The sequence below is a fragment of the Daldinia caldariorum genome, assembly GCF_022478825.1.
Source record: "Daldinia caldariorum strain CBS 122874 unplaced genomic scaffold F4812scaffold_26, whole genome shotgun sequence".
NCBI classification, from domain to species: Eukaryota; Fungi; Ascomycota; class Sordariomycetes; order Xylariales; family Hypoxylaceae; genus Daldinia; species Daldinia caldariorum.
In genome coordinates, this window is record NW_025953062.1 from 178,793 (window position 1) to 197,914 (window position 19,122).

Consider the following 19,122-nt stretch of genomic DNA (forward strand, 5'->3'; position numbering starts at 1 on the left):
TACCTAAAAGTAGAAAAGGCGGACTACCTTATACATTACCACTTTCTGGTAAGTATCGTAAGAGGTATCTTCTAACATGGATGACCAGGCGATCGATTGCCGAGTCGAATTGAGTAATAATTCGATATAACAAATACCCAAATCTACTCCACTCCACTGCCTTACATATGATCTTCGGTTCTTAGTTTATAGTTGCCACCAGGCCAAACCTCACTTTCTTTCACCTTTCCTTATATTCCCATACCCATACCTACTGCCCTCATCCCTCATCCCTCATCCCCTATATACCTACCTAGGTAGGTATCTAACATACAAACTCTCCGAGTAGGTTAGGTAGGCACCTACTATCATATTGCCCCAGAAGCCCTACTATAAACTCTAGGTACCTACAGGTAGCCAGCCCGAGAGCTTGCTGCTTCCTATCCTATCCTCTCCTATCCTCCTATGCAAGTAATAAGCCGAGAAAGATTCCTACCTAACCTACCTATGTATAAAAGCCTCACCAGTCAAGGATTCAACGTCGAATTCGAAGAATCAAAGTTTAATAAACATAGGTACCTAGGTAGGTATTAGATCATAAACTCCGTAGAAATGAGTTTTCGGTGAGGTAATCATGGAAGATTTCAAGAATTCGTCCCAAGACTTTGCGATTCATTCATTCCCCATATATGGACCTAAGGTTAGGTAGGTACCTAACCTACTAACCTACCTAGTTTTTATCAATAGATTATAATACCAACCTACCCGTTACTCATTTATTCGTACAGCAATAATAAAGATACCTCTTACTTCAGTTATTAATTTGCATTCTTCATTTCATCTCTCTCTCTACCTCAACAGGATATCAAGTGATCTGGCTTATAACCTCGTTCATCACGGCAGAACCTCACTCTCAACTCTACTTACTCGGCGGAGCTCACAGACAACACGGCAAATAATCAACGGGTTACCTAAGGGAATTAAACCCATGGGCTAAAATACCAGAAAAAAGGTCTGTGTTTACTACCAGCAAGCGTAAAGAAAAGAAATCTGAGAGAAGACGATATATCCTTAATCATCTAGCCTCTCCACAATCATGCCAGATCCTGCACCAGATCTCGCGGCATAAAGATCCCCACAGTCTTCTCTTCATCGCCTATATCTCAGGACCAACCCCTCCTTCAGACGGGCCCTCCAACAAGGTCATTGCCGTCTAATTACTCCCCCTAACGCTGTTACCGCCTGCTATGCAAAACCACCTGAAGCGTCGCCCCTTAACCGCGATGCCTTCCGCATACGTGTGCTATTTGGGCTGATGCGGTCCCTAAGCTTCAGATTCTGGATAAGCTGCGAGATGCTTTCTCGAATCCTGAGTTTGCTCAAGAAACCGCCGTTCTACCGCATAATCTCTTGGTAGATGAGCTGCTTCAACTGTTCCTTGCTAAGGTTATCCTTGTGCTTGTCGAAGTCGAAGAACTCCTCAGGAATCGGGGGTGCCGTAGGCTCATCCTCAGGGTCGTGGTACGGCTCGAGGTAAGGATGCTTCAAGGCTTCTTCCACGGTGATACGCTTCACCGGGTTGAATGCCAACAACTTCTCCAGTAGGTCTAGCGCTAGGTCGGAAGTCTTGGGGAAGAGGGTTCGGAATGGCACCTTCTTCTTGAACGGAAGAGAGCGGATATACTCGCGGGCGCGGCGAGACTTGATGCCGTAGTAATCCTCCATCGTAGGAGTACCAAGAACGTCCAGGATCAGGGTTAACTGATGGTGATCTACGCATTATTAGCAAAAAGGTCGTTCGGCATCGGGTGAGTGAACGAGTCACATACAATCCTTTCCGGGGAACAGGGGCTTGCCGCTCAACATCTCGGCTAGAATGCAGCCAACGGACCACACGTCAATAGCCTTTGTGTATTCCTTGAAGGTCAACATAATCTCGGGCGCACGGTACCATCGAGTGGCCACGTATTCCGTCATGAAACCCGAGTTGTCTTCTTGTGACGCCGCCGATCGAGCAAGTCCGAAATCGCAGACCTTCAAGTCACAGTTGGCGTTCAACAGGAGGTTGCTAGGCTTTAAATCTCGGTGAAGCACATTTGCGGAGTGCATGGCCTTCAGCGCTCGTAAAGTCTGGTAAATGAAGTACTGACAATGATCGTCAGATAAGTCCTGTGTACGGATCACCCTATGCATATCCGTTTCCATCAGTTCCTAGAGGATCATTAGCAGCTAGTCCCTACACCTAGGTTCGAGGACAATTTCGTACCTGTATCAGATACACTTCAGTGAACGATTCATAACTGCGCGGCTTCTGGATGTCGAGAATAGAAATAATGTTCTCGTGGTTGAAGTATCGAAGGAGCTTCATCTCTCGAAGGGTTCTTAAACAGAACATGGAGTGGTCGAAGGGAGTAATCTTCTTGATGGCAACCTTTTGTCCCGAAGGCTTGTGTATCGCCGAGCTGCATATGGTCGTTAGCAACCTGATCTTGCGTGAGCTCGGCGCTCCTATTCAAGCCTACCAGACAACACCGTAAGCTCCTTCTCCCACAACATCCTGAATATCATACTGCTCGCTGACGTTGAACGAAATCTTCCGGGATCCGGCCGGGTTGGGAGGATTTGATCGAGACATGTTGCTGTGTTGTTAATGGAGAATATGCTTTATGTCGAATTCAAAACCGAACGCGGAAAAGGAGACCAAGTGCTTAAAGATTCCACCGCCTCAGGCCTCAAAAGCGGATTTATTAAAGTCCTGCAAGGGCAATAAGAGCGCCTCTATAGGTAATCTCGGCTCGCCAAGGAATATTAAACTCGTGCACGCTCCACTCGGCGGAGTAAAGCTCGACAGGATTATTGGATAAGGCGCTACTACTCGCAATTCCCGAAATAGGACCAATTTGTCTAGAATGCGGAGCCGTTAAGCACGATTCGCTGAGATGAAGACCTCTATAGATCGATCGGCCGTCGCAAAGAATCCGGTGTTTGCTTTATTGCAGCGTCGCTACGGTTTGTTCTTTCAAGCGGCTCTGGCAAACGAAATATCGGTAATGCTTCTTTATGTTTCGTCGAACTCAGCTTAGTGCATCGATACTGCGGCTATCCGACTAAGCTGGTACTGGTAGATGAATTATTAGCTGAGGATTAAGGCGTAAAGACAAAGACAACAAAACTGCGGCTGAAATGAAGATGAGAAAAAAAAACAAGTGATAATTGATCGTTCCGTAATGAAGATCGGATGCTGTGGGTAATTAAGCGATTTTGATCGGTAGGTCTGTGCAACTCAGGCCGGTGTAAATCGTGGTAGGCTCTACTGCAATTGTTGCCTGGTTCGACCGATACTATTCGTCCTTCAAAGACGAACAGTTGGAGATAAAGTAGGCGGTTCGGTTAAGTTGGTAAATTACTGAAGGTCGAAAAGGGTTGTGCTACGGGTTGTCGAGTCTCAAGGTCGAGGTCAAAGAGTGGTGTTATGGTGTGCCAGTGGTGGTGCCTGTGGTGCTTGTGGTTGTAACCCCCGTGTTACAAAACTTGAGGCGCGCCGTCTGTACCAATGGTGGGAAGAGGGGGGAAACGGGGTCTCTGACATGCGCGCCGGTACGAGTAGCGATCCTTGGCGTTACCCGATAAGTGCACGGTAGATTTTGAGATCGAAGACTGACAGATAGCATGCCCATCGTCCCATTATGATTGCACATGGGAGGTATATAAGGATAGGGATAAGAGCAAGGAAAGGAAATAAAATTGAAATGAAACGAAATGAAATGTAATTCTTACCTTTGGGTTAGAACCTTAGTTACCGGCGGAGTGATTGGAAAATAGAAGATGAAAATCGTTGGGTTCAAAGTTGAATTAAAAAACGACAGGAGCTTTGGGACTTTGGCCCCGCCTTCGAAAACCCCAAGGTAGGAGGTACCTAAGCAGGTACCTAACCTAATTGGTTTTGAAGGTGTAAGTAGGTACCTAGGTACCTTTCTAGTACCTAACCTAAGGCTAACCTAAGGCAACTACCTAAAATAGATACCCGTGATTAATTTGATTCGAAATTTATTAAGCGACCCCGTCCCGGATAGGAAGAAAGAATACGAAAAAATAAAAATAAAAATAAAAAAAGGACAAGAAAAACGAAATTGTTTGAATCACCCCAGGTGAAGTTTCGTATATCGGTAGAGTAACAAGGTAACTAAAGTCAGGCAATAATTATGACAATAAATTGAGTTGAGACGAGGCGATCTTGTCAATATTATAACTGCCCTATGCAATAGAACCAACAATTCGGTTGCTTAAGAAAAAATAAGTGAGCGGGTTGTGTGGTGGTGTGGTTGTGGTGCGTAGTGTGTGGAGCGGGGGAGGGATGGAAAGATGGAGGTAGAGAGATGTCAAAAAAGAGCTCGACCAGGTTGGACCAGGTTGGACCAAGTTGGACCGGAAAGGAGCTGAGGCGTTACAATGACAGTGGATAAAACCCCCCTCGGGCCCCCTATATAGGGTACGGTACGTATGGCTCGGTGATCTATTGAATAGAATCCCGCGCTGGGTGGACTGTGGACCTCAATAATGCGACGGCGACAAGACACTAGGAGGAGTTCTAACGGATGGAACGGCCTCTCGGGGCCTAGTACCGGGGAATGGGGAATAAAAGAGTGCGAGAGAGAGAGAAAAAGAGAGATAAGAAAACGTATTATAGATGAGATAATTGTTTGTCCACTTTTTTTTCGTCTTCAACTTTTGAAATACCAAGTCCAGCTTTAGGTAGGACCTAAGACGATATTATCTAGGTAGGTACCTAGGCTGCTAGGGTAGGTCAAAGCGCCGAGGTCTCTAAGCCTTTAGGTATGATGTTAGTCCCGGGCAATTCTCCACGTGGGATCTAAAATCAGGTTTGGCTCGGTACGAAGTTACGAGGCAAGTTGTTATTGTCTGTCAAAAAAGGGGGGCCGAATAAATAAAACAAAAGAAGGGAACTGCTGCTGTAAGTACGCTGCAAGTAAGGTATATCAAAACATGCGAAATCCAAAGTCCCGAGGAATGTTTTAAGTTCTAACTCAAGACGGGACGGCAAACTATGGTGGTGTAGTGTACCTATCGTAGAGCGTAATTGTGACAGCGATGGGCCAAGGGTTAGGAGAGAACCTTAAATTGATAGGCGAGGATTGGCTAGTGGGGTCAGAGGGGTAAGGGGATGTTTGTGTTCAATCGAGGCACATGGACTTACGAATTATATCAATGTACATGTGTACATGAGACATGAGATGAGCATGTACCTAGGTGGTGTACTATAGTACCTAGGTATTACATATCACATAACCTATAAGCTGAACCAATAAGATAACATTTCTAGACCTTTTATCTTCATATTGGACATCCTATAAACAGCCCTTATAATAAACAACCAACTCCATCTAATAATTCCATCACAATCATCACACTCTCTCGAGCGCTGGACACCATCCAATGAGGGCCCCGCTTAAGCGCCGGCGCACCGCAGCCCGAGAGAGCGCCTGTTATTTTTGAAACCTCCCGACGAACACTCGACCCCTGTCAGTTTCATGACTTGGTCGAACACTCGGCGCTCGACAACAACTCGACACAACAACCTCTTTGCGTCCCAGGGGATCTGAAGCAGTGGACGCTTCGGCACCGGGCTGCCTCCCGACCAACTCGTGCGCCAAACTTCGTCCCGTCTAAAGTTTTCTCTGTCTTGCGCGCATTGGTATGTAAAAATGATCAGAAAAGCAAAAAGCAAGTACCAAAAAAAAAGTTAGCTTGCCGCTCCCCCCAAAATCCAACGGCTGAATAATAAAACCGAAGCGCTTAATGATAGCCTAACATACTGACCTACCTAAACTTACCTACCTCTTACCTCACCTACCCGCCCGACGTCGTCCAATACCCAGATTGTCGGGTCCAAACGGACGGGTAATCTGACCTTTTCTGTGTCTGTGTATCTGTCCGTCCAGGTGCTTCGGAGAAAAAAAAAAGGAAAAAAGAGGACGAGAAAAAAAAGTTCGTTCAGCTGAAAAGAAAAGGAAAGAAAACGCTGAACGTTCACACACACACAAGTCCGTCCACACATACCATTCCTCGTATTCCCCCGGCTCTCCTATTTGCTGAGACCGGACTTTGGATCTACCTAGGAGGTACCTAAGGTAATAGTAGACAATCCGGGGATGGAAAGAAGAAGGGAAGGAGGAGGGGTAGAGGGATGGGTGGAGGAATGGGGGTGTTGCTGCGTCGTCTACGTACGGCCGATAGGAAATATGATCTAAGGTACTTTACCTTGCATTACCTTGCCTTGTCTACCTGTACCTAAAGGTATGTTAGGTTAGGTAATGTATTACATATGGACATGTGCTCTTCATATCCTACATGCCTTAGGTACCTAACCTACTTATCGTGGCCGTTGCCGCGGTAACTTGCGTACTAGACTAAACAAGATCTTGTGAGACAAAATACGTAAGTAAATCGGTAAAGGTAAATATCATCCAGTGGTCGAATGAATCTTTAGGTTAGGTAGGTAAGTAGGTAGGTAAATATCAACGATATACGTGAAAAACACCTGGTAGAATGACAATGACGATCACCCGTATTACTAGCATATCAAGACGGCCGACTCGAGCAGATCTCTTTTCCTACCACCCGGGAAACGGGATTGTAATTCGCTAAGAGAGCTCTCTCTACATGGTAGGGTAAGGCGCGTAACAAGTCCCAGAGTCCACTCGGTCACGTATCAGACCCAATACGGTCTTCTTATGAAACAGACCTGAGAACAAGATCGGCCCACTGACTTGTAGTGATCAAAGCCTCTGGCGACGCTTATTAATGCTAGATAGTTTACTTAACATGATGTGTGAGGCGCTAGTTGACATGCCGGTCAATTCCAAGTCGGTGACTTCGTTGGTGTTACTTTCGTTTTGTTTTATGTTTTTTACTTCCTTTCTTTCAGGTCGCCTCTTCCTTTTATCGTCAAAGTCTGCTCAACTTGTATGGCAAACCCTCGGTTCTTTGGCAGTGGAGATGCTACTGGACAACCTGAAAATAGGAATGAGCAAAAATGGTTTATGACAAAGGACAAATGCCATCAATAGACTATCAACTTACCCTTTCTCTCAGGTTTCCCATCCACTGGCCGAAGCTCATCCCTTGGTCTGCCCGGTCTTCTACGAGCAGTGTCTGCGCCCAGAGCTTCAAGCTGGGTTCGCCATCTTCCCGCACTATGTACAAGTGAGGTACGACGATGCTACCTACTCCGCGTGATAAATGGTCCCTGCTCTTCTGAATCACGGCTCGGACACGTTCGTTGAAGTCGTTGTCAAGCTCCGGAATTGAGCCTTTGCCGACGCGTAACTGGGTGCGATCCGCCACGCCAAATACGTCCGTTAACAGCTGAGGCACCGCATCCCTGCCTACCCATAAAAATTGTGTTTGGCCATCGTCGATCAGGTACAAGCCGTAGCTAACGAATCGCTCTGACGATAAGTTTAGAGGCGGCGGAAGGACGATTTGGCTAGTTTCCGGGTCAGGAACTCCGGCATTGTCGGGCATGTCGTGTAGCGAATACAACCGCGGGTAAATGTACTGCATTAGAAGTGGTAGGGGCAACGTAGATAGCAAGCACAGGGCCGCTGACCTAAGATCTGACGGGATTTGTGCCGACTTGCGGAGACCGACGTGCTTGATTAGCCCTAAGAAGAGCACCGGAAGGCCGCGCAGATTGGCAGGGAACTGTAGCCCACCACCACCCATACTTCCACCTCCCAGTTCCTTCTTGAAAGTCTGTAGGAGCTCAATTAGCTTGCTCTGGAGGGCATCACGGGCGGCATCTAAACCGCTGCTGAGAGCTCGCTCGACAGCCTTGTGAGTGAAATATGTCGTGATGGCACACTGGTCCGCCGAGGCGTACACGTCGGCAAGGTTGGTTGTGGTTGGAATTGCGAGCGTCATGACACGAATGCGTCGTTCACCGTTACATGTAGTATATAAGACACCAGCCTGTAGACAAACGTAATTCTTCTGTAAGGTCTCGTCGATAGCCACCTCGACGACGTAGCATTGATCTCGGGGGAAAGCCGGGAAAGCACAGAGGTCCGAAGATCTGTTGAAGAAGTTTCCGTAGAATGTGCTCATACGCAAGCCTGTCGTGGCTCGTACTCTGAGTACTGCTTCTAACCCAATTTCTGAAGATAGGTGGTCGCTGAACTCGGACGCAAACTTGACTGCGTCCTCGGCGCGACCCGCATTCCATCCTGGATAGAACCAAGTCTGACCACCGGTATATCGTGGAAGGTTGCTGAGCGAGGCCACGTCTTGGTATTGCGAAGAGAAAAGGAACATATCGATAGAGACCTGGTTCTTCGAGCACTCCACGGCAAATGACTTGTAGAAACTGTTCGCGGTCTGAAGCAGTCCGCTTTCTTTGGATGTGCCGAGTAGTTTCTTGTCTTCCCGCATATCCAGCTTCCCTACTCCCACATTCGGTAACGAAGCACTAAGCACCACGATCTTGCCACCTAACGGCGAGATGAGCTTGTGGCCGGCCCTCAGGGCAGATCCCATACACGAGCCATTGCTCTGGTTGTTTTGGAACATGTCGGGAAGTTTAGTCAAGAAGTTCTCGATGCTGTTTCGGCTTTCTATCAGGGGGACCAAAAGATCGTGAGGAACTGGTAGGAACGGCTCGTCTAGATCACTAATAACTAGCATGGACGTCTCTGCGTTCTCATCGTCATCCTTGGGAATAGAGAAGTAGTGTAAGCTCGAGTCGACGGCGATAAATCCTAATCGGGTTCGTCGGTCGGCATTGGGTATCCTGTTAAGACTGTCCAAAATAGTCCGAGCACTCGTGGCAAGAAGACCGGTCGAAACAGCAGCATAGCTAACGTCGAAAAGGAACAGATATACTAATGGTTGCGGAGGGCGTACCATATATTCTTGAGGCGCAACAAACTCGACGACGGCGTGGTTTAGCTCGTGCCTATCCCATCGGTTGACGCTCTTCTGAGCAGCAGCATCCCAATCAAAAGCTTGCGGCACGTCATTGGTAAGATTGCACATATTGCACCGCCATCTGTGACCTTGATCTAAAAAGATCACATAAGGGTTGATATAAGATCTACATCTCCGACACCTGGCTATAACCTGATCTTGGACAACGGGGACATTGTCATCAATTTCATGAAGAGCGGCATACGGCTGGATGACAAGGGCGAATGGCAATTTAGACTTCTTAAGCAGGGAATGCGTAGTAGGAACTGCGTTTAAGGTCGACCGAATATATTTGGGAGGGCAGTTCGCATCGGGAGATTGAGTGACACTGGCCTGTTGCCAGAGTTAGCCTTACATATCAAGATGAAGACGTAAATGATATTTCCCATAGGACTTACATTTGGTGGTAAGATGCAAGGAGGAGGGGGCAAGTCCAGCTCTGAGACGTTGAATGGTTGATTTAGGAGGTCGGTAGGATAGAGCTGGTTCAAGGCGAGCCGAGCTTGCTGAGCGGGTTGCTGGACAGCAGGCTGAGGACCGGGTCCCATATTCATACCGGCCATTCCTTGAGTTATGCCAGCAACTCCCGGAGGTGGTTGTCCAACTCCTGGCTGGTAGTACGGATCAGGAGCTTGATAACCACCTAGTCCTGGTTGGGGAACACCCGGCTGCTGCGGAGCGCCGTACGGGACCTGGCCAGGTGCGGGAGAGCCATAGCCACCCTGTTGAAATTCCGGGTTAGGATAAGCACCACCGGGGCCGTATCCCGGAGAAGGTTGAGCGCCCGGAATAGGAGCTCCATATCCAGGTGTTATACCGCCGGGTGCCGGAGGAGTAGCACCTGCGTTTGCGCCGCTTCCAAATTCGAATGCTTGAGTTGCGTAGCCCCTCTTCTTCTTTTTTCCGTCATGGTGCGATGTGGCCTGAGGAGGAGGTGTCTGCCCTTCGTAGCCGGCGGGCTGTTGGTCGGAATATGGCGCCTCCTGGCCGTACTCCTGCGGTGGATATTGGCCGTAGCCATCATTGGGGGCAGCCATGTTGGCGCAGTGGTTCACCGATCAGGGATTATTTCTCGTGGTGCAACCTGTCCTGATCCTGCCTCCCTCCTACTTATGCTGGACGATTTCTATTTCCACGAACCTTTTAAATAACCTAGTTAGTACCGGATATAGGCCGAGTAGGAGGAAATATCTTGCCGTGTTGAGCCGGGATGTGTTGGTGGTGGTGAGGTTATCTAAGGGTTCGGACTTGTGGACACGATTCGAGAAAGGATGAAGTGGTTTTTTCGGAGGCCACGTTTTTTTAAAAAAGCAGAAACGAGATGGGATGGGAGACTGCTAGCGGCGTGTATAGATGGAACGACGTAAGATAAAAAAAGAAATGGGAAAAAAAGTGAAGAAAAATCACAGGGCGTAAAATATTGTGGTTTACAAGATCATCATTTTGGATTACACTGGCGATGGATTTAGATGTTACCCGAATTCAGCAACTTGTCAATTTCACAAGCCAAATGACGCTGTGATTCGACAGAAGGCGTAAAATGGTGGACAAACCTGACGGCGGGCAGCGAAGCTGCTTAATAGCGGGTCTACATATTGAATAGTGAACTTACCTCAGCTGCTCAGGTACCTTAGCTAAGGTACTGTAGAATCGAGCTTGGTCCAAGCTTCTTTGCCAAGCTTGGGAATTGGGCAGAAGGGCAAAAAGGCTTATGTAAAAGAGTAAAGAAGCTAAAAGCATGTTTTTTCTATATAACTTCTCACGTGATGAGACTTCTTCAAGATGGATGTTATCATTTATCGAACCGTTATCGATATTTAATCATATTCGGTACATGTGTAATACCTACTTGGGCTTGTAGGTACAATACGTATGTATACATGAATACCTAGCAAACCAAAACGTGCCGAACTTCCAGCTCGATCCTACAAATCGACCTCGATTAGGCAGGCTAAACTCCCTTTGTGCTACGAATGCTACGTACCTATGGAGTATCCGCCTAATTTTAGCATCTCGTTCCCTTCCACTATCCACAACGACTGCATTGCATTACCTATACCTAACCGTAGCACGTTGTTGGTATGGGCCGGTTCCTGAACCTGAAGGGCCATGGTCGTTTTCAGCTGAGACCTCCTCGCGGTCTCTTCCACATGCATCAAATACGCGGACGTTGGATGCATTGATTGTCTCTTGATTATACATTATCAGGTTGTACAAGTATATAGGTACCTAAGGTTAGGTACCCAGAATATGTAAGGTACCTAGGTACTATATAAGTTTGTATGCTTCCCGTTTGCGCAACTGCATTTAACATCCCCATATCTGGGCCTGCCCTTTCCCATCCTTCTTTCATTTCTTTTTTAGATCCGGAAGACGGCACGGTGATAAGTGCTACGAGTATATATAAGTCCTTTCCAATAGAGATCTGATCTTTTGCAAATCTCACCCGATCATTCCCTACAGTACCTAACGTAACCTAATACCTCCTACATATGTACAATACATATAAAATACCTAAAAATCATACCTAGAGACTCCTTGTACTAACAATAGATTATTCCCGTCGCCTATCTCCATTAACTATTTACTACTTCTTCCTCTTTTTTCCCTCTCCTCACGAGATTGCGCAACTACATATTTCCGTATAACCATCCAGGAATATTATCAATTCGGCATCGGCACTTACACCAGAAATCATGGTCTGGAAGAGCAAGTCTCACATCCCCGTCGAGGCCAAGCCCTCTACTCTCAGGTACTAACCCTTATCTGTTGTTGACAATTGACATTGCCGTTGCCCTGCGTTATTATATATAGGTACCTACCTAGGTACATAAGAGTCCTACCCGTTCCCATTGGCTAACATAAGCGCAAAATCGCTTCCTCCCGTCGCGCAGACAGCTACTCCCTCTCCTTATCCTTCTCGTCATCCTCGGCGGCATCGCCTTCGTCGTCTACCAAGTATACCTCGGATTGACCAAGATTCGCGACACCACCGAGAAGCGCATGGCCCGAAGAAACGTCGTCTTTACTAAAGATGGCCTCAAGGTCGGCGTCAAGCATGTCGAGCAGGAGAAATACGTCGACGCCACTCAGAACTGGGTCGTCAAAGCTTGGAACTTGGGGAACCCCACGCCCCCGGTCAAGAGGAAGTAAAATATTAGAGGTAGAGCTGTTGCGCGCCTTCGTGGATTAGATCGTTCCGCCGAGCGTAGACGACGTAAGACAACTTTGCGATATTTCAAAAGACGCCCGGTGGGTTTATGCGATTTAGACGGCTCTCTTTTTTTTTTACTATATTTATTACACGTCTAACTCACCCACCCACTTACTCACTTACATCGATGAAATCGCGAGTTTATGGGACAAGAAAAAAAAGAAAAAAAAGAAGGATTAACTATATACGTATAGTCGGTTCGAATCTACTACATACCGCTGCGCAAGGACTGGGTGCGAAGGGGAAACCTGTACGATATACAATGATACCCTGGTTGGTGAGCGGATGGCTTCATATAGGAATGGCGAAGACGAGAGAGTTTGGGCGTTTAAATTTCTTTCTTCTCCATTTTCACCTTCTTCCCTTAGGTACCTAACTAAGGTAAAATTACTACTATTATCAAGATCGACGCATTGCAAGTTCACCGGGCTGTGCTTTTCCAGTCACCACATTGAGGCCGCGTTGGCTGAACGGACAAGACCATATGGTATAAGTCATGTAAGGTACGCACACTGCGCATGATCGCCTTGGAGAGAAATGTCTCACAATTCCATGCGGCCCTGCGCATTGCTGAAGGAAAAGCAAAATCATGTCTCGTTTGAGGAGAGCCACACACAGAACAGATAGTCTGTGGAGACTGGAAAATATTCGAATTTTCCCATCACTCTTATATACGAGGTCATGATAAAGACTCTAGAGTTATGTATTTTTTTTTTTTTCTCTATTCAGCAACCTTCCGAGAAGCCTTCTCCTCCTCTCTGTCAAACTAATGGTACACTTTAGCGCCTTGCCTGCTACTAATTCCTAGCTCTCATCCCTATATCCGCGGAGAAATACAACAAATATTATCATATCCGACAAGGTACTTTGTACTTAAACATGGCTTCGCGGTCATAGCTCTGGCAAGCTCCCTCGCGATTCGTTTTCCGCGTATAAAGGGACCACATAATAAAAGTCTACAGACTCAACTCTACCCAGAAGTCCTAGTGTCTGAGTCCTAGAGTTCTAGAAGCGGGTATACGATATATGAATCATACCGCGTGGTTACCACAATCGAGGCCTCCGAATCCACTCAAACCCCAGCCCCAGCCCCAGTCCCCCTGGTAATTGTATTAACGAGATGGGTACGGGTATGGGTACGGGTATAAGCATCATAGCGTCCTCGCGCCGCGGGAATCCCGTCCCATCCAACCTCCAATTCCAACTCCGACTCCGACCCCAGTTCTAGATATTCGTCTAAGCTTTACTTCAGGCCGTCTAATTTGAATCTTGATAGGCTAAGCTCCCCTTGCTTCATACCTACCTAAGGTAGGCAGGCAGCTAGGTCGGTTACAAGTGCTCAGGTAAAAAAGCACTTGGTGTTAATTAGTATAGCCTGGCCTGCCTTGACCTGGCTATCGTAAATTAGTAACCGTAACCAGTTCCAAGCCGTAACGTCGGCTCCCTCCCTAGCAACTCCATGAACTCCAATAGCATCAAATATCGTCCGCGCGCGTTAGCATTAGCATCACACAACCAACCACCCCTGCGCAACCCACTTCTGGCTCTCTCCCGCGTCCCGGCCCCCAGCCGCACGCGCCAGCAGTTCCGCGCGATGCTGCTCGAAGCGCTCCTTCTGCAGCGCCTGGATATGCTGTAGCGCACTGCTACCGCCATCTATCCCACCAACACTAATACCAACACCACTATTAACCCCTCCACCGTCCAGCGCCGCCTGTCCGACATACACGCCCGCCGACATCCCCGGCGGAACCGGGGGCGCAAACGTCGTCGTCGTCGTCGTCGTCAGTGGGGTCTTGATCCGTATAGCCATACTGCTCTGCGCCTGCCCATTCCCACTCCGTACTTGTTGCTGTTGCTGTTGGTGCTGTCTCCTTAAATACTCGTGCATGGAGCTGGCCTGCTTCGCCATCAGCGCGTCCCTCCGGATCAGCATGCTCGGCATCCGGATCTGCAGCTGCCGCAGCACGTGCGCGTACTTGACGCCCAGCTCGTCCCCGATGTGCTTGAGCCGCCCGTGGATCCACGCCCGCTGTGTGTCCGTCGTGTAGTCCTGGCTGTGCACGCAGATCAGCGGCCACGTGAGCAAGTACCCCGCGATCGCCTTGGGGTGGTCTTCCTCGCCGCACGGGAATCCGCTTTGTTGCTGTTGCTGCATTTGCTCCTGTTCTTGTTGGTATAGTTGTTGGTGTTGTTGTACTAGTAGTTCTTGCTGCTGCTGATGCAGGAAGATGTGCTGCCGTCTCCGGTCTTTGTTCAGGTGCCACCCGAGCTGGTACGGCACGGAGGCGATCACGTCGGTGATGGTGTCGACGCACGTGCGCGCCGCGGTCGCGTACTCGGGCGTCGTGCGGTAGTCGACGGGGCTGCAGATCCACGCCGCGCAGCGGACGACGAGGGAGGCGAGCACGAGGCGCGCCGTGCGCGAGGTGTTCCACACGCTGACAATGTACAGGTCGCGGTACATGTCGACCCGGCCCGGGAACACCTCCGCTTTCGAGTAGTCGCCGTCGGGCACGTGGTCCTCCCACGCGACCGTCCGGAACCGCCACTCGTCCGGCACGTTGCGCATCCAGGCCACCACTTCTTGGTCCACCGTCTGGATCCGCCGCAGCATGTCGTGCATGATCTCGACGTTCTCCGGCGTCTTCGCCATGCTGTTCATCAGCCGCATCACCTCGGCCCGCAGCTCCCCCAGCTTGATCATGATCCGGTGGCACCGCGTCGCCGTGTCGTTCCTGTTCGCGTCGTCGATCCACCACTCCGGTCCCATGATAGGTGCCGTTCCCGAGGTGAGGCTATGGATGATCTAGCCGTTTTCGTTAGTTTAGCCGGTGACGAGTACGGGTACGAGTAATAACCGATAGTTTTATCTCTCGCGCATTGATTAAGAAAATTGGGTTGGAAAACATACCATCTGCGTCCGGACGGCGATGAAAAGCGCCAGCCCGATCTTAGTCTTGAGCTGCTTCTTGCCCCGGGCTTTGACGAGCTGGATGGCCCCTTCGGTGTGCGAGCCCCAGTTCATCATGCCGATCTGCTTGGCCGTGATGCTCTACGGAAAGGCTTTTGTGTTAGAAAACCGCCGGTGTGCAACAAACTCCAGATTTTATTTTTATTTTTTTTTAAAAAAAAAGAAAAAAAGAAATATAAGATTGGCTTGTTGACATACCTCGAATAAGCCCAGCAGTAGAACGGCCGCTAACGTCGTGTCCGCCAACTGCGTCTCGGGGTTCCTCAGAGCGGTGTTCGTCCCGTTGAGGGCCCTCGTGTACTCGTGCAGCGCCTGGTCGGAAAACCTGCTGCATACGCCCCCGCGATTATTGAAGAAGGCCATGGCGCAGGCGTTGAAGGCGTGCTGCAGGTGGGCCTGGGGACTGTCCTTCAGCAGCGGGAGCATGTAGTCCATGAGAGCCCTGCCGCTCCCGTCCCTCGGCGTCAGGATGAAATGCGAGATGAAGTGGCAGCTAGCCTGGTGCTCCACGGACACGTTGAGCGGGCGGATGACGGCGTGGTGGTGTGCTGCTGGTATAGGTTGTTTCGCAGTGTTGTTGTTGCTGCTGTTGTTGTTAGTGAATAGTAAGGACATCATCATAGTCCCTTCTCCCGAGCCGGCGGACGGCGACTTGTCGGTCCTCGGCACCGGGGCTTTTTTGCTCGCCTTCCGCGCCCGGCGTTCCGTAGCTTGCGTCTCGTTGCGCAATATCAGATCAAACTCGTCCTTGTACCCGGGACATTGCCGGCGCGACTTGGCGCACTGGTTGCATGTGGGTTTTGTCTCATCACACTGTTATGTTGAGAGAAGAGTTATACGTGCTGGTTAGTTGAGAGGTGCAAAAGCGAGTAGGATGTGCTGTCCGTATGGCAACAACAACAATAATGATAATAACAACAGCAATAGCAATAACGTACCTTGATTCTCCTCGTCCTACACATCTGACACCCCCTCGAGGGCTTCCCGCAGTACACCATCTTGTCGAAATCCAACAATGACGTCCACGGGTACTATCGTAGTGTTATCGCAGTTGCAACTTTAAAGCAAGTAGTTATTATAAGTCGCGTTTAACGTATAAGCCCAGTCCAACGAACCAGCCCGCGAAATCTTAGGTCAAACAGCTAGGGTTTCCAACGGTTCCGTTAATGTCCCCTAACTACCTAACCTAGGTACCTAAGGTAGGTAGTTATTATTCTTGATGAACCTTGGCTGAATTAAAGGATTGGATGATAGATAGGTAGGTAGGTAACGACGGGGAAGCTTTCAGGCCTGCGCTGAATGTTGAGAATTCGTAGTAACTCCCCCCAGGTTCTTTCTCACTTAGAAGGCAAGCCAGCCCAATCGCATAAAGGTCCCATGAGCATGAGAGAAAGAGAGAGACTCTGTTAGATTAGTGAAAACGAATCGGAGGAATTGAACCAGAATTGAGCAGGTTGAGGGATTGAGTGTTTCTAGATCGCCGAGAATCCCAGGTTGAACCGTTTTTTTCCTTTCTTGCGGCTCTTTTTTTTTTCAAGCTTTATCGGCCGAAGTAAGCAAGTTATTAAGCTCTGAAGACGATATGAATACCTAGGTCAGGTAAGTACTAGTAATAGTAGGAGTTATGCTTTTTTCTAACCGTACTATATTAGACCGCTAATGGGTGTATTTTGGTAACCCAAAGAAGAAGAAAAAGGTCGACTAGGGGGGGATGAGGCGGTGGGGGTATTATTGTATTTTAAACGGGGGGGGCATGGGGGCATGGATATGGACGATAATGCAAAACTCTCCTCTTCTATGTCAGTTGTCAAGTTCAAATCGACGACCGGATTCACGACGTTCCCGGGTTTCTATGTTTCAGGTGAGTCCGTGCTTTGCCCTGAAGGGAGGGAAAACCCTCAACTGCTTGCTGCGGCCGAGGGATAAGAGGTAGGTATGGTAGAACGGGATTCGTCGATCTGGGGTAGGTTACAAGCCCCCCTTACCCCCTGCTTTACGGGAACTTTGGGAACGGGTTGATTGGTCGAGACACCCCTGAAAAGGCTGCAATTGGGAACCTCAGATCGATTCCGCAACCCTCCCCCTCGTCACACGAGTCGGTTTTTTCTTTTTCCTGATGCTTGGTAGTTCTTCAGCCACGCTTGGTTGGTAGGTTGGATACCTAGATTGTATGGGATGTACGGGATGGACTAATAGGAAAGGAGGGAAATGTAATCCGACGAGATAGTTTAACTACCTACCCACATAAGTTCAAAAAGCATGAAGGGGAATATCAGAAGCCTTGACGCGGTTAATAAACGACCCCAGGCGAAAAGGCGAGCCAAGTGGAGAAGGAGAAGGCGTCGGCAGCGGTAGAGGCTTGAACTAACTGCGAACGACGTCCAAAGTGGGAGAGACGACTAGCCTCGAGAGGCATAGTAAAGCCATTAGTTCCTGATCGACGCCCGCTTTGAAGACACTTTATCGAGGCGTCGTGATCGGGATTGGCATGATTTGATTGATCTGCTTATGTGAAGATCCCGCATCACTTTTCCTTTCAGTACGCTAGGTAACTATCCTAAATCACTGTCTCCATGTTTTTGTTTTCTAATTCCAACGAGAATGAAGAAGATGGTTTATAAACCCGATAAATAAGAATTGGATTCACAGTTCAATAAATAAAAAGTAATAGCTGAGATGCTAAAGAAGAGACGTACATCGTTACGACCCTTCGTCACGAAATAAACAAATAAGAAAATTAGGTAGCTAGTTAACTCCGATGGAGTGTCTAGGTGTTAAGCCTCACTCTTTGTCGAGTCGGTTGACAAGTCCGATGTCCATAAAGCTGCCGGATATTGAGCCGTTAGGGCCTGGAAAGCCAGGTAGACTCGCTAATTATAAGTCCACTACGGATGGAAATATTCCACAAAAAATACTAGTTAATATGTAGAGTAACTAAAGTTAGACTTGGTTAACAGGTATAGATTAATAAACATACTAGTAAAGCAGCCTCACGAAGACAAAAGAGCTACATGTTAAGGAAATATTACTAGCTAGTAGAGAAAGTGAAGAGAAGAGAAGAGAAGAGAAAAGTTAGGTGATCCCGTCCCCATTTTAGACCAAGAACTAAACCCCTTAACAGATATCCTTCTGAAAAAAAGTTGGTAATGAGTTATCTTCGCAACGACCGATTCGATTCATTCGTCTATTACATAGTAGTCGTGAAGGGGGACAACCCTTCCCTCTTATCTCCTATGTCAGGTAGTGTATACCTTAGGTGCATTAGGTACACATACAGTCTGTTGCTTAGAATAATAAAGGATTTTTGACATCTAGGAACATTACCTAACATGCCATGTAGACCAGTTATTTCCGGGAAGTCATCCCGTTGGAGAATAGTAATAACGTTCTTGAAATGGGTATGTATGTGCGTAGGTTACTAGTAGATTACGACGGCACATCGCCTCGGTACCTGAACGGCGTTGTTCCGTCGGATAGTATTACCGGTAGGCAGGCAAAAAAAAGCAAGCAGTCCTTGGCTAGGCGACCCGAGGACTCGGGGAGACAGCTTCACAACGATGCTTGGCATCGACTTCACCTCATCCACATCATATTAATTTCCACGCGAAAGTCGGTTATATCATTATAGGAGAAGGAAGTGGGTTAGCAACAAGACGGATATGAAGTCCGAACTAACTACCGTCTACACGATCTGCTATGTCCGGAGAGCTATGGTCATTTAAATACCTTAGGTGCCGTACCTACCACATACACCTACCCTCACTGCCTCAGTCACTTGATCGCCGACTCACCTAGGTCCTAGGCTTCCGTTAGATTCGTACTAGGATCTTAGATCGCCTTCTCTTGCTTAAGCTGCTAAGCTACTAGGCTTGCTAGGCTCTGTATATCTAGGTAGAAAGGCCGTTAAGCAAAAAGAAGCTCCGCGGACCACGGATCACGAAGGGAAAAGCTTGTGAGACCAAAGAGGAAC

General features: G+C 48.3%; 5 protein-coding genes across 5 annotated transcripts; 2 read left to right on the plus strand and 3 right to left on the minus strand.

The window, feature by feature from the left end:
• Positions 1-1,374: 1,374 nt before the first annotated feature.
• Positions 1,375-2,614, minus strand: F4812DRAFT_453496 (kinase-like domain-containing protein; the record flags this gene model as incomplete). The annotated part of the gene is made up of 4 exons (XM_047936493.1): positions 1,375-1,751; positions 1,809-2,190; positions 2,246-2,441; positions 2,502-2,614. The coding sequence occupies 4 exons, from the start codon at positions 2,612-2,614 to the stop codon at positions 1,375-1,377; spliced, it is 1,068 nt and encodes a 355-aa protein (XP_047785857.1).
• A 3,835-nt stretch (positions 2,615-6,449) lies between these two features.
• F4812DRAFT_446488 (uncharacterized protein) lies at positions 6,450-10,583 on the minus strand. The gene is made up of 3 exons (XM_047935648.1): positions 9,363-10,583; positions 7,081-9,297; positions 6,450-7,011 (listed from the first exon to the last, which is right to left on the minus strand). The coding sequence occupies exons 1-3, from the start codon at positions 9,999-10,001 to the stop codon at positions 7,000-7,002; spliced, it is 2,868 nt and encodes a 955-aa protein (XP_047785858.1). The 5' UTR covers positions 10,002-10,583; the 3' UTR covers positions 6,450-6,999.
• Positions 10,584-11,624: 1,041 nt separating this feature from the next.
• F4812DRAFT_243295 (uncharacterized protein) lies at positions 11,625-12,566 on the plus strand. Its single transcript, XM_047930649.1, has 2 exons — positions 11,625-11,716; positions 11,859-12,566. Exon 2 carries the CDS (start codon positions 12,225-12,227, stop codon positions 12,552-12,554), a length of 330 nt encoding a protein of 109 aa, XP_047785859.1. The 5' UTR covers positions 11,625-11,716; positions 11,859-12,224; the 3' UTR covers positions 12,555-12,566.
• Positions 11,661-12,117, plus strand: F4812DRAFT_463643 (uncharacterized protein; the record flags this gene model as incomplete). The annotated part of the gene is made up of 2 exons (XM_047938245.1): positions 11,661-11,716; positions 11,859-12,117. The coding sequence occupies 2 exons, from the start codon at positions 11,661-11,663 to the stop codon at positions 12,115-12,117; spliced, it is 315 nt and encodes a 104-aa protein (XP_047785860.1).
• A 661-nt stretch (positions 12,567-13,227) lies between the features above and the next one.
• F4812DRAFT_243289 (uncharacterized protein) lies at positions 13,228-16,482 on the minus strand. Its single transcript, XM_047930648.1, has 4 exons — positions 16,091-16,482; positions 15,351-15,965; positions 15,093-15,233; positions 13,228-14,987 (listed from the first exon to the last, which is right to left on the minus strand). The coding sequence occupies exons 1-4, from the start codon at positions 16,148-16,150 to the stop codon at positions 13,686-13,688; spliced, it is 2,118 nt and encodes a 705-aa protein (XP_047785861.1). The 5' UTR covers positions 16,151-16,482; the 3' UTR covers positions 13,228-13,685.
• Between the last annotated feature and the right edge of the window lie 2,640 nt (positions 16,483-19,122).

Excerpts from the sequence above, each read along its gene's own strand:
- F4812DRAFT_243289 (XM_047930648.1), bottom strand. The coding sequence starts at position 16,150 with ATGGTGTACTGCGGGAAGCCCTCGAGGGGGTGTCAGATGTGTAGGACG. Across the intron at positions 15,234-15,350 it reads TACTGCTGGGCTTATTCGAG|AGCATCACGGCCAAGCAGAT; the intron begins GTATGTCAACAA and ends GCCTTTCCGTAG. Across the intron at positions 14,988-15,092 it reads TCGCCGTCCGGACGCAGATG|ATCATCCATAGCCTCACCTC; the intron begins GTATGTTTTCCA and ends GAAAACGGCTAG.
- F4812DRAFT_446488 (XM_047935648.1), bottom strand. The coding sequence starts at position 10,001 with ATGGCTGCCCCCAATGATGGCTACGGCCAATATCCACCGCAGGAGTAC. Across the intron at positions 9,298-9,362 it reads CTTGCATCTTACCACCAAAT|GCCAGTGTCACTCAATCTCC; the intron begins GTAAGTCCTATG and ends CTCTGGCAACAG.
- F4812DRAFT_243295 (XM_047930649.1), top strand. The coding sequence starts at position 12,225 with ATGCGATTTAGACGGCTCTCTTTTTTTTTTACTATATTTATTACACGT.